Here is a 16,761-nt window from a genome sequence, read left to right on the forward strand (position 1 = left end):
ACATCGTGTACACGTTTTCGTAATAATTTTGACTACAAAACAATGGTTGCCTCGATGATCGCAGCACCATCCCGCATTCACACGTTACATTAAATAGTACACACACACATGCACATCAACGAAGTTTTAAGGCCTAAGACAAATCCCTAGAAAACACCTGCTGGCCCCAGCCTTTTTTGGGGCGCCGACCGCTGGATAAAAGGGTCAAAAAGTTTTCGATCTGACAACTAAAGATGAAAACGGAACGGTGATTTCGTTGCGCCGCGCCGCCAAGCTCTATGCGACCGCATCAAAAGGTAAGTCAGTGTAGCAGAACGCCCAGCGTCCAATAAAGGTTTGTGAGATTCATGGAACTAAAAAGAAAAAAGAATATTAATTTTCGTCAATAACTAGAGTATTCGTAAATGTTCATACACAAAAGCATCGTGTTTTAGAAAGGTCAGCGGTATGCCAAATCCGGGCCATGCCAAATCCAAGATGGCGTCGGGACCGAGGAACAACATTTCTCGCCCGGTGTTTTGCCCGCCGCGAAGTCATTTTTCGGCGGAATTTAGTAAGACACAGACACATTTTTGTTGAAAATACAAGATAAAGATAGTAATTTCTGTGAAATCTGACTTTTTGACGCCATGCACTACGTATTCGTTTGCGGTAAACTATAAGATTACGATAGGCACAACAACATCACAAACATTTGTCTTTACAGTGTTTATAGGGGGAACGTTTTATTAAAAGCACTTCATGGAGGAATCGATGCTATAACATTACTATTCCATATATTTTTGTCCTTATTTTGTCCTTCAAAGTCTTGAAAACATTTCCGTGAAATCCGACAGCAAAATGATCCGATGTCACCACAAGCTTGAAAATTAGGCAGCCACCATGGGCAGGGATTGTGCTCTGTGCGGTCCCAATTCGTGGCGGTCGCGGTCGCGTTGGACAGGTGGTCGCCTTGGGCAGGCAGCTTAATGCTTGTGCCTATGGGGAAAATTTTCGGGACCGAGAAAAAGCGGTCGCCATGGCCAGGTGGTCGCGTTGAAAAGGTGGTCGCCTAGGCAGGTTTGACTGTAATCAAGTTAAGATGATACTTTATTGTAACACATTTGTCCTACTTACCCCATGAAGACGGTGACAATGAAGAGGCAGACGGAGTGGAACGAGCGCCAGCATCCGGTCCTGTCCTCCTCCTTCTGCTGCATCTTCCCTCCGCAGTTGCCACAGCAACGGCAGCAGCAGAAGATGAGGCCGACGAGGGGCAGCAGGAGGAGGAACGCAATGCCGAGGGCGCCGCAGATCACCCAGCCGATGTAGTCTACTGCCAGCTGGAAAAGAACATCAGGGTCTCGTTATCATCAAACTATATAACAAAATCTTAGCAGCATCACATCACCATAATGCTACATGTAGGAAGCATGCAACTTACTGTAAAATGCTTCCTTTGCAAAAAAACTGTCCCAAAAGTTGTGAATGAGTTAAACTTCATAGTTTTGCAGATATTTTAGTGCTGTGGTTTACCTAATTTTCTAGATTTCGAATTATTAATAGCAATAGAAGATAAGGATGCACTAGATCTACATGTACTTCATTTACAAAATGTGTTTTGCAAAAATGAATTCTGGTAACTTTGATTGACTTTCAAACATTACCAAAAATCAATAGTACATCAGAATTGCTTCAACCAAGATTAAAACACAGTGTAAATCTCCCGTCCACTTCTACCATGAAATAAAATGCTTAAAAAATAAATATCATAACAGTGATAGGAGTACATTTAACATTACATTTACAAAGTCTCTAATGAGGGGACATAGTTTCATATTAGTTAAAATCCTCCCACACCATAATTGATGTATAGGGCGGTGCCCATCTCCGTTTCATAGCCCTGGGGCCACACTGTGGTGCAATCACTGCAGCAGGGGGCTAGTCCACTGGCAGTGGAGTGTGTTTAACTTCCATACTGTTACATTTTTGTACCATTTTTATAAAGTCTTTGGTATGACTCAATGCGCCTCTTGTCCAGAGGTGCCCTACCTGGGACTAGAACCCCAGTCCTTCTGGTCCAAGTAATTTGAACCAGATGTGGCAGAGTAGCAAAGGTGCAGACCACTACACCACAGGGACACCCCTCATAGTTTCATATACTTATCAGAAAGAGATTGGTCTCACCTGCTGCCATGATGTCAGGATGTAGTTCAAGATGTCTACTCCTCCCAGAACATCATTGATGATCTCTGAAAAAATGTCCAACATACAGAATGGTGAGATTTGATAAGAAATACCATGTTACAGAACATATTAAATCCATAGGAAGACAAATGTTCATGTGCCACAGGTTTCAAAGAAGCACTAAACATTACAAATCATAGAAAAAAGCCCACATTCAGATTCTTTATTTTCAAAAGACTACCTGAATATCAAGTTAGTATGGAGTAGAATAGTACAACTGTACCGTTTTCAACTGTGCAGTTTTCCTTTATATTGCTAACAACTATCCCAACCTGGATCACATGGTCTAAAGATACAAAGTACCAATTTGCTTACTTTTCCAAAAATACTGAAGTTTAACCCTAGCAAATCAAAACACCTTTAATGTTTCTTCTGTTATCTAAGTCCATAACCATCTCAACATTGAGCTGAAATATTAGACTACATCTACAATGTATTGAGCATCAGGTGTGTGAGTTCATGCTGGGTGGATTCCAGATGTCTATGTAAGCACATAGTCTTAATGCTAACCTTTTAAGGACCCATAGAGAGCTTGATAACTTTTATAGCCACTAATTCTGGGTGCACGAATTTACTGATAGAATTTGCAGTCATGCCAACTCCATCAGTCTGAGAATAGATCATACATAGTATTTCATCTTCCACTAAATATTTTTATCTTATTATATAACAACTATCCTTCCTTGAAGTTTTGCCAGAACAGGTTTTCAAAGGACAAACACATGACATTATTATTTTTAGTCTTTCCTTTAACCGGTGCAGTCTATTAATTGTAAGTTCCTTTTCAGGAAACACCTTCGCCTACTGTAACATTGCATACACAATACTAATGGTGTTTGTCAAGTTAACAGAGGAAGTCAATAGACTTGCCATTCATCGTTTCCTCCATATGCCAAAAATAGCTTTTCTCCCAAAATATAATTTCGCCAGTACCGATCTGCTAGGTAGCAGGGTTATTCAATTAATCTCATTACTAGCCTACCAAGATATACGTCCGGCAAAAAGGATTACTTATAAGGTTGCTCAATAGGCATTCTTTTTCAAGAGCGCTGTATCTCTGTGAAGTCTACAACAGGGTAAACACTTCAGGTGAACTGGCCAGCTGTGATGACCATGAAAGCAACACACTGCACCACAAACAAGCTGGACTTTCTTCCTGCAAAGAACGTGCTTACTGGGTTGGCTGTATAAGAACACACAAGTGATCACAAAACAGCACAAATCAGCCAAAAAAGCCAAAGAAAAGCAGCAGCCACCCTGACGGTCTGTTCAGACATGACAGGTGGCTACCTATCCTGGCAATAAATGTTTTTGGCTACAGAATAGATCCCCACTGGTTTTCTCAGGGTAGCCGAGTCTGTCTACCATCTGGTTTCCATATCCCAGTACATCCCAGTTTTCATGTCAAATTACACACCCAATTTGATTTGATGGAAGACCCAAAAGAGTGTCCTTGCCTGCTGGTATCAATTGAGCAAGTCTGAAGTTACCAGGTCAAATTGTCATTTATTTCAGGCATAACTATCAACTTTTCTTCACATTGCTGCATGCTGTTATTGTTAGAAAAGAAATAAATGTAATGCATAGTATTCTTGCATTTCTATTGTTCTTTCCCATTTCTAGAGTTTTTTCCTTCTTTAAAACGTCTAAGATATAATAAGTATCGCACAAGGGTACATACTGATGCTTGGTTCACCAAAATTTTACCTACACATTAATGGGTGGTTTGTGATGACTGTAGTATGAATATTTCAGGAGGAAGATTACAGTATCCCCAGTTGTATGTTATATATGAAAATGCAATCAATGATCAGACAGCTTATGACACTATGAAGAATGGGCTTTGAATGATGGGGGAAGGTGGTGGGCTATCAGCTCTGGGTAGGCCCACTCTGTGCATGTATCTATGTGACATGTTCTACTCAAAGTACTTCAATGTAATTGAAAGACTCCTTGAAAAGCCCTTGTCCTAGTTCCTGGTACAATTGCTACATGTAGCTGCAGTAGAATCCTGCACTATGCATTGTAACTTGTACCAGTGACCATTATCACAACAACATACATTTTAAAGACTTAAAAAAAAATTTGATCTACAGTATGTAGCAACAATGTTAATACAGTATAATGGTTCAACTTAAAAGGTTGAAAATACAGTAAGTAGGATTGCCATTTCCATTTTGTGATTCCTACATTTTGTGGGTTCTTAGCCAGACTTTAGTTTATTGCCAAGACTAAGAAAAGCCAACAGAACTATCCACATAGATTCATTCTAAGTACACAAACTGTTATGTTATGTTGTATCTACACTGTACATATAAACATTATGTCTTTAGATTTTGCAATAAAAGTATTACAACAGACCCACTAAATGGGATCAAATGAGCTGCACACACGCCCGGCTGTATGTCCAACATAACTCACACCCCTAAAACCTGACTCCACTGTTTCACACTACACAACAACCGTTAAATCTAGCAAACAACAGCGTTGTTTCAATACTAGTGCAGAGAATAAAGTCCATGTGTAACTTAAACCTCCATGGATGATAACAAATGACACTTGAACCACTTGACATACATTATCGATTTCTTCAAAGTTATTAATTGGCAGAATTTATATAGATAGCGGCTTTTTTTTATTAGCCATTGCAACATTTGACTTTGATAATGACTATATAAGTACATGTACTTACGAACTAAGATACAAGAGCTTCCTTTATTCTCAATAAACCATAAACTTCTTCGCCTCTCTTTTACTGCCTCAATCTAGGAGATAATGCTTTCATCTGAGCCGACTTATTACTATCATTCCATACCTTTAGACGACAAATAAGCAAACAGAATCTTCAGAAGATTTGAAATTTTTTGGAAATGTCTCACTCTATATACACTGGCTGGTATACTTTGGTACAATTTTTTTATCACGATTTTATGCAGGCTACTGATACACCGATTATATAGTAATTTGCCCAGGCTACTGATGTGCCTAATTTGCCATCTTCAATAAGACTGATCAAAGAAAATTGAACAAATTGGATATATTCAAGGTTCACTTAGATCTTCCAGCATCACTTAGATCTTCCATCTGTTGCTCAGGAGACCTTGATAGAAAACAGTGGTACTTGATCATCTCCCTGTGGGCTCCTTTTGTAGTCAACACATTTCTCTAACATCTAAGAACATTGATTAGTCTACCACAGGGGGCAGATCCTCACATATATATCTTCTGGCAAGCCATACTGATTCCACTTTCATCAAAGATATCAAAGAGGAAAACATCTTTCAGATCATGAAAGGATGCGGAATTCTTGTAAGGCTTCTGGTTGGCTGAAAACCTGCCTGATCCAGTTAAAAGGCAGCTGATAGGACTAAAAGAACAAATCAGTTGCTAAAATGATGTGGTTGGATTTTAATCATGAGAAAAATTACATGAAGGTATATGGATATTTACTAGTTAAAAAAAGCATAGTCTGGAAATATATTTGTAAGTTATCAATATCAGAGTTGGATATTGTCCATGAAATAGCCCTTTGGAGTTTTTTCCTCTTTGCCGTTTTTCGGTTTTCTGATTCTTTAACTGACCAAGATTGACTACAAGAGACAGGAGGGTTTTGGGGGCACCTAATACAAGATTTTCTGATCCCCCCCTCAAAAAGTTGTTGTTAATGATGTTGCCAAGAGATAAAAACAGCAAAGCTTTCAGTGTAACCTAATTGATCACAGTAATATATTGTTATCTTGCTTACAGTTGAGACCAACATTAATCAAATGTCACCCATACCCCAAGGAAAGGATTAATATTATCTACATTTGATCTGTAAAAGAATGATAAAATGTACAGGCATACCATAATGCCTTTCTAGCTCAACTGTGGCTCACTTTTGAAATCTTAGATTCAATTGCATCTGAAATGTTGCCAGGCTTTCAATAAGCAGGCTTCTGGGATTTTAACTGTCCTACTTTTTGTATTGTAGCATTTGTGATGTCTTAAATACAAAATGTAGCAGCTATGATTTGGATAGGATGACCAAAAATCTTGATGCAAATCTGTCCTGTGCAAATAATTTTCTTCTTTGCCCTCTTTATTTAGACAACTTTATGAATTTTTTCTTTAAACTATAACTTCGAAATAAAAGAATATAATACATCCTACAATTTCCTTCATAACTGGTCCCTTATAATATGAATGATGTTCATAGATCTAGCCATCATTTTAATCTTTGAATCCATGATTTAGGCCACAGATTTTTTGCTACCATCTTGAATATTATCCAATCATCTGTGAGTAGACGGCCCTTATGTCATGCATATGTAATACAGTACGTCTTCTGGGACTGGAAAGACGGCATAATTAGAGTTGCTAGGCACTGGCTGATGATGCCAACATAAACAAAACTCTACCTTCCACTGATGGCCATGCCTCCTCGAAACAAATATAGATACATTTTACATAATAATCCAACATCATAACAAATCCTTGTCGTTTTCAACCTTCTGGAGTCTTACAAAGTAGAAGCTTAATTTCTGTTCCCTTTTACCAGGATACTACATCACAATGCCCACAATGGTACAACTTTCCTGAATAGTGTTTCCTGACAACGCTAATTTCTTGACTGTCTATGTCTGGCAGATTTTGAAATATGAAATATTTAAGATGATTATAGTATGACCCAATTAGCAGCCCTACAAGCCATACATCAAGCATCTACGGTTAAACATTTCACTTGTCGTCTCCACCTGAAGAAATTGGGCTGATGTAATGATGATGACAGATGACCTACATGGACATCTAATACCATCAACTCCCATTAGGGATGCTTTCAAAAACATGCCGAACCTTTATATTGTGTGGCTGAATCACATGCAATATAACAATTTCCTAATGTCGTTATAGACTTCAGTATAGTGAATCTGTTACCCAAGCTTCAACTCTATAGTGCAGCAATATGATATTCTACCCAAATTGCTATCACCTAATAACCTAGTAACACAATAAATATGGGTTATTCATATTTTTACCACGCTAATGGATTCATTTGCTGATACCTATTTTGACATGGAGGTTGAAAGTTTCTTAAGATTTGAATTTTCATGGTTTTCAAAATGGAAAGTGTGCTATTTTATAATTGTGCTCATGTTTCCTAAAGCTCCTGTTTTCCCTGCAAACCTGCATGGCCTAGGTCTCTCAGGGTATATTTCCCCCTGGACCAAAAACAGATAAACAAAAGACTTGAAAGCAGCACCCACAGTCCCACACCCTAGCATTTGTTAGCGGATGTTTGACTTTCAGGTCAGGTTGAAAACAAATGTTTTCTTATTCCGCTCCCCAAAGGTTTGAAAGGACCTTGTCACTTAGCTACAGGTAGCTGAAGGAATTTAAACCACTGTTGTTAGCTATTGGGTGTTGCTCCCAAGCTGCTTATTACGGCGATGTTTGCATAGCTTTGGTACGTGCAGGTACCTGGCCAATGTGTCTGACGGTGACTAACATTGAACTACCAATGGGGCATCTTGTCACAATCAGCTTTGGTTTCCTTGGCTTCAACATGTACTTTTCAAATCTCTCTCCTATGTCTGATCGATCATCGAGTGTTTGTTTCAAAGACATGACAAATATACCCATCATGCCTCTGCATATATTGTAGTTTATCCCAGTTTTAAATTCGTCAGTTCAATATTGCCATTATGTGTTATATCGAAACACAGAGCATGAGAATGAAAAAGAAAATGTAGTCAATCATTTTCCTGACTGTAAGATAAACAAATGTCATACATTTGAGAAAATCACAATGCCACAACTTAAATTTTTTTCCATAAATTAGCAAAGGGAATCCCACAGAAAATTTCATTGCCAATTTATTACATGCAATGTACATTGTATGGACTGGTCTCTTTTTAATAATTACTATTCAATCCCTATCCACCATGGCAACTGTGATCCAGTGTGACACTCCAATGACAACCATGGATGATTACTGGAGCTCAGTGGGGGAGCAAGCTGGGATAAGGGATAAGGAAGCTTCCAGTTCCAGCCAGAATGGACTTTAATATAAAGCTGAAAGGCTTTGTACATTTTAAAGTGAGGGGCTTAGAGGGTTACTGAATGTCATTCATTTACACCATAGGCATGCATAATTTTCTATATTTTCAAAGAAGACTCGAAAGTCAAAATGTTGCGGGACAAGTAAAAAAATTGAAAATGATCATAATACTATAACTTTTTTTTAAACTTTGTGTACCATTGCAATTAACCTACAGGCATGAATTTGCAAATATAAAAGTTATATTATATGATAGGTGCATCTAAATTTATCATTGACTGGTCGCTTTCAGATTTCACTACCACACTTCAAAACAGAAATATGAAACATTGGTATTATCTTATTTATGTAATCATTTTTTCACTCCTACCAGGTACATAAATTTTCACTCTTTTTAGTATTCTCTTCTGTGATTCAGACCAATTCCTTCTAAAGCATTCAGTTCTTGGTGGAATCATTAATATTTGCAACTGATGGCAGAAAATAAGTAAGCAATGCAATCTTTAAAATAACTAATAGTTGTATATCATATGTAATCTGTAATCTGACTCACAAAAAAGGAACATTCAATTGCAGCCACCGCTCTAGAGGCAAGAAATTATGGAAAGCAATGACATTACGACAGAAATGAAAATTGTGTTCATCACTCAACCAATACAGTGTATTACACTAGACAAAAGTTTCAATTTACCAAAAACATCATCAACTGCAAATTCAATCTGGGTATACATTATTTACACCTTATTAAGTAACACATAACGGGGGGTGCCCAACCATCGGACGTTTTTTTACACGCTGGAACTCACGGCGCTCCATTGCTGGTTGCCAGAGAGTGGTCAGGTTTTAATGAATGAATTTTCAACACATTCATCTAAAGACCATACTTGGACAAGAAATGTATTCATACTGTTCATGAGCCCTTCATGCTCCGCGTTACATGCGGAAGACGCTGTGAGACATTTTCACGAATGTACCTTCTGATTTAGTGCTACGCCAGATAGTGTGCCTAACTTAGTACGCTTTGGTAATTTTGCTCTCTTCGGAAGTTGGTGATGAAGTTAGGGAAATGTAAATAAGGCTTGAAGTCTGCTATATTCTAGCTTTCTTTTGACCGGAAAATTTTGACTGTGTGCACTTCTAACGTCATGTGAGAGGGGCTATATCTAGCGCATCCCAGCTCATGTTCCCATGGGAAATAGGCTACTACGCGGCCCGACATACGTATTGAATGCGGCCCGACTTACGAAATCATTATGAAAAAACGACACCGCTTACATCAACAATACTCCGTCTACTTATTGGGAAACATCTTCGCCATCTCTGTATTCAGTTTCCTTTTCATAGACGGTACCAATCACATGTTAGAGCGTAACAAAAATGAATATGTACACATATGTTTTGAATGTAAATGATAATTATGTGCATGAACTTGGGTTATTTACCTTCCTTATCAGCATAGTTATTGGACACAAACACGGCGTACTTTTGCAAAATAAGATCAGTAAAAAATCCGTGCGATGTTCGGGCGCGTGCGATGTTCGGGCGGCCCCCGTTATAGTATGCAAGTAAGACCCAAGGACATAGAATACATGGTCGTATCAATGCTTGGGAAAATTACGGTGGAGCGCTGGCTGGGATGTGCACAGAATGTAAAGCGGTTCCTAACCACAATAGAAGCTGACGTTGGCCCTTGTTGGAAGAACTTAACAAATGTCACTCATGCATGATTTAGCTGACCTTTTCTGCAGCTCGCAGCAAGACACTTTCGGAGGTGTTGCGGGTGGATAAATGTTGCATGCGCGTCACGGGATACAGATAATGACAGTCTGCCTAATCTTTTATCGGGTTCAGTATGTCCCACAGAGCAAATATCAATGATCCATTACATCGCAGGCAATTGACTACATGCTGTGTGTCGATATACGGGAATTAAATTCACTGGACATGAATGATACCATGGGCGCACAGATGCAACTTACATGTACCGTACATACTATAATATTCCGAGGATGGCCACCTTTTAGTTTTAGACTATTCTAAAAAGGCTCACTCCCACGCGATTCAAGCACAAATGTATTATGTAGGAATGGGAAAAAGTAGCAGTTCAAAATGAAACAGGGCCTGCTCTATGTAATCCGTATGGAAAGGCCTTAATTGTATTCTCCCAATTTTCATGTCCACTTCTTCAGTTTCAGTTTCATGACCCCTTTTCTTCAGGAAGTATCTTTATAAATAATACCCTTCAATTCTTGAATAATTTACATTCATACTTTTACTATGGAATTCATCATTATCTGGAAAGGCTTACTTCCTTCATTTTTTTCTGAAATCATTTATTTTATGGGGTCAATTTTCCCTGGACAGCATACAAGTCTTTGATGGAAATGGTTGTCTACCTGGGTGCCAACAGTGCTAACTTCTGAAGAACAGCACAGACAACATAATTTAAAGTAGCACGTGAAGAAAAATTTAAAAAAAAAATCTTATTTCATTTCTTTCCACATCCTTTTTCTTTGTATATGTCTACTAAACATACATGATCATTCTAAAGGAAGTAATGACACCTGACACCGCTTCAGCAGGTGCCATTTCGTAACTGGTACACACCACGCTTTGCACCTACACACCTGTCTGAGCACTATCAAACGTCCGTTTATTTTTTATAGCCACGGTATTACATGGTAATTTCTTCTTATCAAACGAGAGGATTTTTTCGGGGATTATGTGTAAAAGTGACTGTGCTAAGAGCGAGATAAAATTTCATTAACTGTAATCCATAGTGCACACACAAAGCAAACAAAAACCACACACACTCAGTCTGGTAAACCACTGACCTTTACAAATGTAGCAGTTATGCTTCTTGTTATGCAGTTGCACATGCACACACGTTCCCACACTGTTTGTAATCTATATGTTCAAGACTTGTACTTACTGTAGGCTTCTCCAGGCTGGATGGTCCTGACGAAACTGCTCATGAGGTTGTAGTAGCCCTGCAGACCACCTGCGGCATGCGGATCGCCGGTCCGGTAGGTCTGCCCGCTCGGCAAGCTGGCGAAGTTACAGCTGACGGCGTTCCCGGTGCCCACCGTGCAGCTTCCCGCCGAAGCCGCCGAGCCCGAGCCAGCCGTTACCGGGCTCGATGCGGTCGTGTTTTGGCCTCTACAAAGCGTTACAAACGCAGCAAACAACAGGAAAGTCCTGAGGAGCGAGAGCTGTCGGGCAGCCATGTTTCTCTTCTCTTCTCCTGTTTCGCACTAAAGAATTCTGTCACGACTCACGAATTTTGTTCGCTCCACGAGATTGATCTGTAAAAAAAGAGGGCGGCAAACATTATGCATGTAATTAACTAACTTAATTTGTCTGCATTTTCTCAGCGTAACATTTTCTGTTTGTAATGAAGAATAGAGGCGATACATATTCAGTTTTCGGAAGGAAAAAACGCGGAGTGCAGACGACAGAGTGGGTGGGGTGAAGCCATTTTTTGAGCATCGCAACTTCCTTGTTGTCACAAGTTCGGCCTGTTGCACTTCAAACAACACAGGCGGGCGGCATTTAAAAATCACAAACACACCTACAAAGCTAACACGAGCACTCATGCAGATGTAACGTATAAAATACGAGGTAAAATCACCGATCTTAGCGTGGTTTCACTTCCAAATCCGTCGTATAAAAACAAACGATCGCGGGACAAGCGCCCTGCACACTCACCACACACGCGACGAGGATTTACTTCAAAATTGGTCCTCAAAAGCTTCCAAATCGAGTTAGCTCGCTACACCACCGCTTGCTTCTATCCCAACTACGACGCTGAATGGGTTAATTAGGATCAGAAGTCGTCTGTTTTTGGTGCTAGGTTATGAATTCCGTGGGGATAATTGCTGGTAACCCTTAGCGATGTCCAACCCTCCCCCAAAACTGTTCATCTGGGGGTCCGTGACGTCAGGACAGGTGAGTCGCAGCGGGTTTGATATGTAAATTTACCTACCTGCGCACAACAACAGGAAGCAAGACAATGAAATATTCGTGCCTTGTCATCTCCTGATAAAAATAGATATGACATGTATTCCAAGTGATGAATATGTAATTGACAGAAAAAATTAACTTGCGAATTTATTCAGGAAAGAAAAATAGATACAAGATGACAAGGTAATGGGTCAATGCCCTTTGAAAATACCATCCGTCCATGCGGAACCAAAAACCTTGGCGGAACCAAGGCTTGGCGGAACAAAGCAAACGAACCCTTATTTGTTCAATGTAAACAGAAGACTCATCTTTCTAGGAAAAACTCCAGAATAGTGATACTTAGAATCTATAGGGAAGTTTTACTATAATGACTTATAGGTAATATCATAATAATCATGTACTTTGATTGTTGAATTGCTTTTGCAAGTCGTCAATACCATCTTTTTTTTTCAAAATTCTGCCTACAAAATGTTTTGAAATAGTTTTTTTAAGCATCACCTTATGTTTACTCAGGGTAGAAAAACATAGAAAAAAGGTAAGCGTTACAAAGGCACCATGTAACGTTATCTGAAGACATAATGTTATTCCAATCTGTGAGACATTTTTTCATGCCCAATTAACCAATTAAAAAAGCTGTCCCAATCCTTGTTACCATGGCAGAACAGGTTACAACAAAACACCTGGCAGTGTGCCTGTTTGACCTGAATTGAGACAGGAGACCATTAAGACTCAATTATAAGCAGATTAACCTGCAGCACAAATGGTCAACATTGGTACTGCTATCTCACAAAGGCGTTGACTTTGCACAACTGTTCTATTCCAACCCAATAATCCCTGGTCAGTTTCAGAGTGACCAGTGCAGCAGCTGTTGCTCCTCCAGGACTTTTGTTGCTTACAGGCTCAGTGGATTTAGAGGTCTGTATAAGGATCAGGATTATTTGTATGGGGACACAGCCCAATGTTCTGATGCCTCTAACCTCAAACACCCCTATGTTCCGCCACCCCTATGTTAAGGGTTAGGGTTAGCTGTGTTGGGACATAGGGGTAATGTTAATGTTATCAGAGCATAGGGTTATAAGCATTTGTTTCAGGGCCAAAAAATCCTGTATATAAGCCCCTACATTTATCAAGGCATGTCTGTCCACAGGTCTCAATAAAAAAGTCCACTTTTGTTACATGTACCAAGAAGGTTTAACCTCCTTGCATGTAACGTTACGTAACGTCATATGTGTTTTATTGCTAGAATCATTTTTTTGTGTGGTGGTAAGGATATCCCCTGCCATTCAATGCATGATGTATAGTTATTCTGAGGTTTCGGTCGAGTGTGTCCGGGATCTGAAGGGAGAGACGTTAAAAATTCTAGACACTCCTACCCCACTCAACCGAAACCTCTGCTTGGAGAATAATGTATAGTATGCTTAATGTAAATATTGAAAATATTTCATGTATACAGTTTCACACTTTTGTGATCTAGGCAAAACATTGGTGAGTTGGTCTGCCCAAGGAGGTTAAACATAGAAGGAGGGAGCATGCACTTAAGTTAAAATTCAATCAGTTTCACTGGTTGCGCCAAGACCAAACCACTCAAAGACCAACCAAACCCTAAATCTTAATACTAGTAGAAAATACTGGTCTTCTGCAGCTATCATCTACCCATACAAACAGGACCAACAAGATTGGCAACATAAAAAGATGTTGCCATGGCGACAGTGGTCTCTGTTAACGTTTTTGTTTTTAGCCCACATGCAGATAAGGACCTTGCATAATTCGCGGCATAAATCATATCAGTCGATCACCTTCTCTACCAAAATAACACAAGTTGTCCAATGTATGAAAATCTTCACAAAATAAGATATCGTATCATTTCCTCATAAATTATGTAAATGAGGCCCTCTATGCAAGATTTGTGTCTAATAGTGGCCACATTTACTTAACTTCCAAATGGTGCAAAAATGAAATCCCCATCATTTACCACTATGGATTTATAGTGTTTTGTCATCAATTATGCAAATTAAGTATCAATTTGCATAATTGATATCTATCAATATTTATCTCTTTCTCAGTTACATATGTCATGTGTTTGAGAGTCCTATAATAGAATGCAGCTGATTTATCAACTGTCCTCATTAATTATGCAAATCAGATATTGATTTGCATAATTGGCATATGATTATGTAAATCATCACTTAAGCTATCTACACACCAAAAATTGTGATGATCCGTCATCCCCTTCTTGCGTTATTCTCTTTCAAAGTTTGAGTCAAAATCAGCTCCTGCAGTTCCAAAAAAAGCCGCTAGGGGGTCCAAATCTACAGGACATATTTTCCTAACAAAGAGCTATCCTCCACTTAAACATCATGACTATAGCATGTTCAGAAGACGAGATTTGAAAAGTGAAAGTTTCCCTGCAGTTCCATAGAAAGTAGCTAGGGGGCCCAAAATCAAATCATTACAAGGTCTCCCACAGACCTACCCACCTACAAAATATGAAGACAATACATCCAGGCATTCTTGAGTTATCGTCCCATGGACTTTCACATTCCTGTACAATTCCTAGAATTCTTGCAATCTGCACACAATGTAGTAAAAATTTGGCTCGCCCCTGAGGCGTCGCCAAAAACATAGCCTTCTTGGCTGAGATAAAACATGTCCTTGGATAAAAGTAGCATACATGTGGGTCCACTTGATTGTTTCTACCAGACAGGCGTATAATCTAGATCAGGCTACCCCCACCCTGTGCCTTGAGGCAGGTTGCTATGGTAACACAGGTGTCACAAAATAAACATTGCAGCTAACCCCCTCAGGCAATGGCACATATAGTCTCCAAGCAGATGTTTTGATTTTGGGGAGAAAATATGCATGATTCTAGATCCCAACATCTGCTTGGAGATTAGGAGACTTAGGACGCATCCTGTTTTAGGATGAGGTCATACTGAAAACAATGGATCAATTTGAAGATGTCTGTGACACTGCTTGGTGTTCGCAATTTGAACCACATGTTTAGGCTGAATATAACAATCCATTGTATTTCGTCTTCAGTGTCTGTTTCAGTTTTGACAATTCAGGGATGAAAAAGAATGCATGGATTTCCACTTAGGAATGCTGATATAATCCTTGAAAAAGTGCTCTGAAGTGAAGGTCATTCTTTCTACTGCCTGTCAATCACCAAGGGTTGAAAAGTGTTCTGTAGGTCATTTTTTCTAATGCCTGGGACTTAGAGAGATACTGCCTAGGTCCAATGAGGTTTAAATAGGATTTAAACCTCCTTGCTGGGACCTAGCAACAGGGGTGTGTGCCAGTGCTATATTTGGCATGTCATCTCATCACTGAGCAGTACATCATTGCATCTAATGGAAGTTGTTTGTCACACAAGACAGGAGACATCCATCGGCTAATTGAGAAATCTCATGGGAGCACATAGACCAACAGAATCTGTGCAACTTCTTTTTAAAAATCATATCCAGTAAAGTATGAATGGTCACTTTTGTCATCATTTCTTTGTGGTAAGATTTTCATGCAGAAGCAGCCATTGGCAAGAATTTACAGCAACTTTTCCTGCCACAAGACAGGTGGATTTTGTACAACACACGTATCCACTGCTGTCCCAGGAATACACTTTGAAATTTGATGTCATACAATATGCTACAAGGAATGCGACTGAGCCTTGAGTTTACAGTAACTGAACTGGAGGGTTCATATATAACGTTATATTATGTCCTAGCTGACAAAAGAGTAAAGACTGCTGCATGAACAAACACAACATGCCTCTATATGTTAATTGCAACTGCAGGTGTAACTAATTCTGTGTCATCAAAGACGTTCTTGTCCACACCTGAAAACCTTTCATAGCAGGACAGACACCAGAAACCAGTCCTCAAAGAAAAGGAGGAGATAGGGGCCATCTGGACTAATCTAATGGCTTAACATGGTTTACAAAATGTTACAGGAGCCACAGTAGTTTTTATGTTTGTCCTTTTTGCTGTCATGGAAACTGATTTCATGCCTCTGGTCATTCAGAACAATGATGATACTGCCAACAATGGGATGACCTGATTCTACAACACCTGGGTTTTAAAGATTCAAGGTGCCAAGTGTTACAGACTTTTCTCCAATAAGTGTATAAAGGGTTGCCTCTGATCCAAACATATTTTAATGCTTGATAAAAAAACATTATCTAACGTTACCAAAATGACTGAAAAAAAGACTTTCAATGATCAAAGTAACACAGAATCAGAATGACAAAACAGATACCACACTGTTGTATAGCAGCCATACAAGTTTGTTGATGTAACTATAGCAACACACCTGCAGGCAAGTAGTCATTTTAAACTCAACTGCTCAGTTTTCCAGCATCTGAATAAGATCTGAATGGAAAGACATTCAGGGCTAATTGAAAAGAAACAAAGTGATGCAAAGACACTGTAGTTTGACAATAGAATATCCACAAACTTGTTATTTTTCTCTGTCTAGAAACATTGTTTGAAAATGGTTTAGAAACCCCTTCGATGTTTTTTGTATTTTGAATGGCCCCC

General features: G+C 39.2%; 1 protein-coding gene across 2 annotated transcripts in view; it reads right to left on the reverse strand.

The window, feature by feature from the left end:
* Positions 1–12,218, reverse strand: part of LOC136430617 (prominin-1-A-like) — a 28,964-nt gene extending 16,746 nt beyond the window's left edge. Inside the window, exons 1-4 of one of the 2 annotated variants that reach the window (XM_066421370.1) lie at positions 11,975–12,218; positions 11,199–11,571; positions 2,167–2,231; positions 1,117–1,322 (exon numbers count right to left, since the gene is read on the reverse strand). In XM_066421370.1, coding sequence (XP_066277467.1) covers positions 1,117–1,322; positions 2,167–2,231; positions 11,199–11,493 — 566 coding nt within the window. In that variant the 5' untranslated portion in view covers positions 11,494–11,571; positions 11,975–12,218. The remainder of the gene's footprint in view (positions 1–1,116; positions 1,323–2,166; positions 2,232–11,198; positions 11,572–11,974) is intronic. The other variant, XM_066421369.1, reaches the window with a different exon arrangement.
* Positions 12,219–16,761: the final 4,543 nt, after the last annotated feature.

This window comes from Branchiostoma lanceolatum, chromosome 3, assembly GCF_035083965.1.
Source record: "Branchiostoma lanceolatum isolate klBraLanc5 chromosome 3, klBraLanc5.hap2, whole genome shotgun sequence".
Classification (NCBI taxonomy): Eukaryota; Metazoa; Chordata; class Leptocardii; order Amphioxiformes; family Branchiostomatidae; genus Branchiostoma; species Branchiostoma lanceolatum.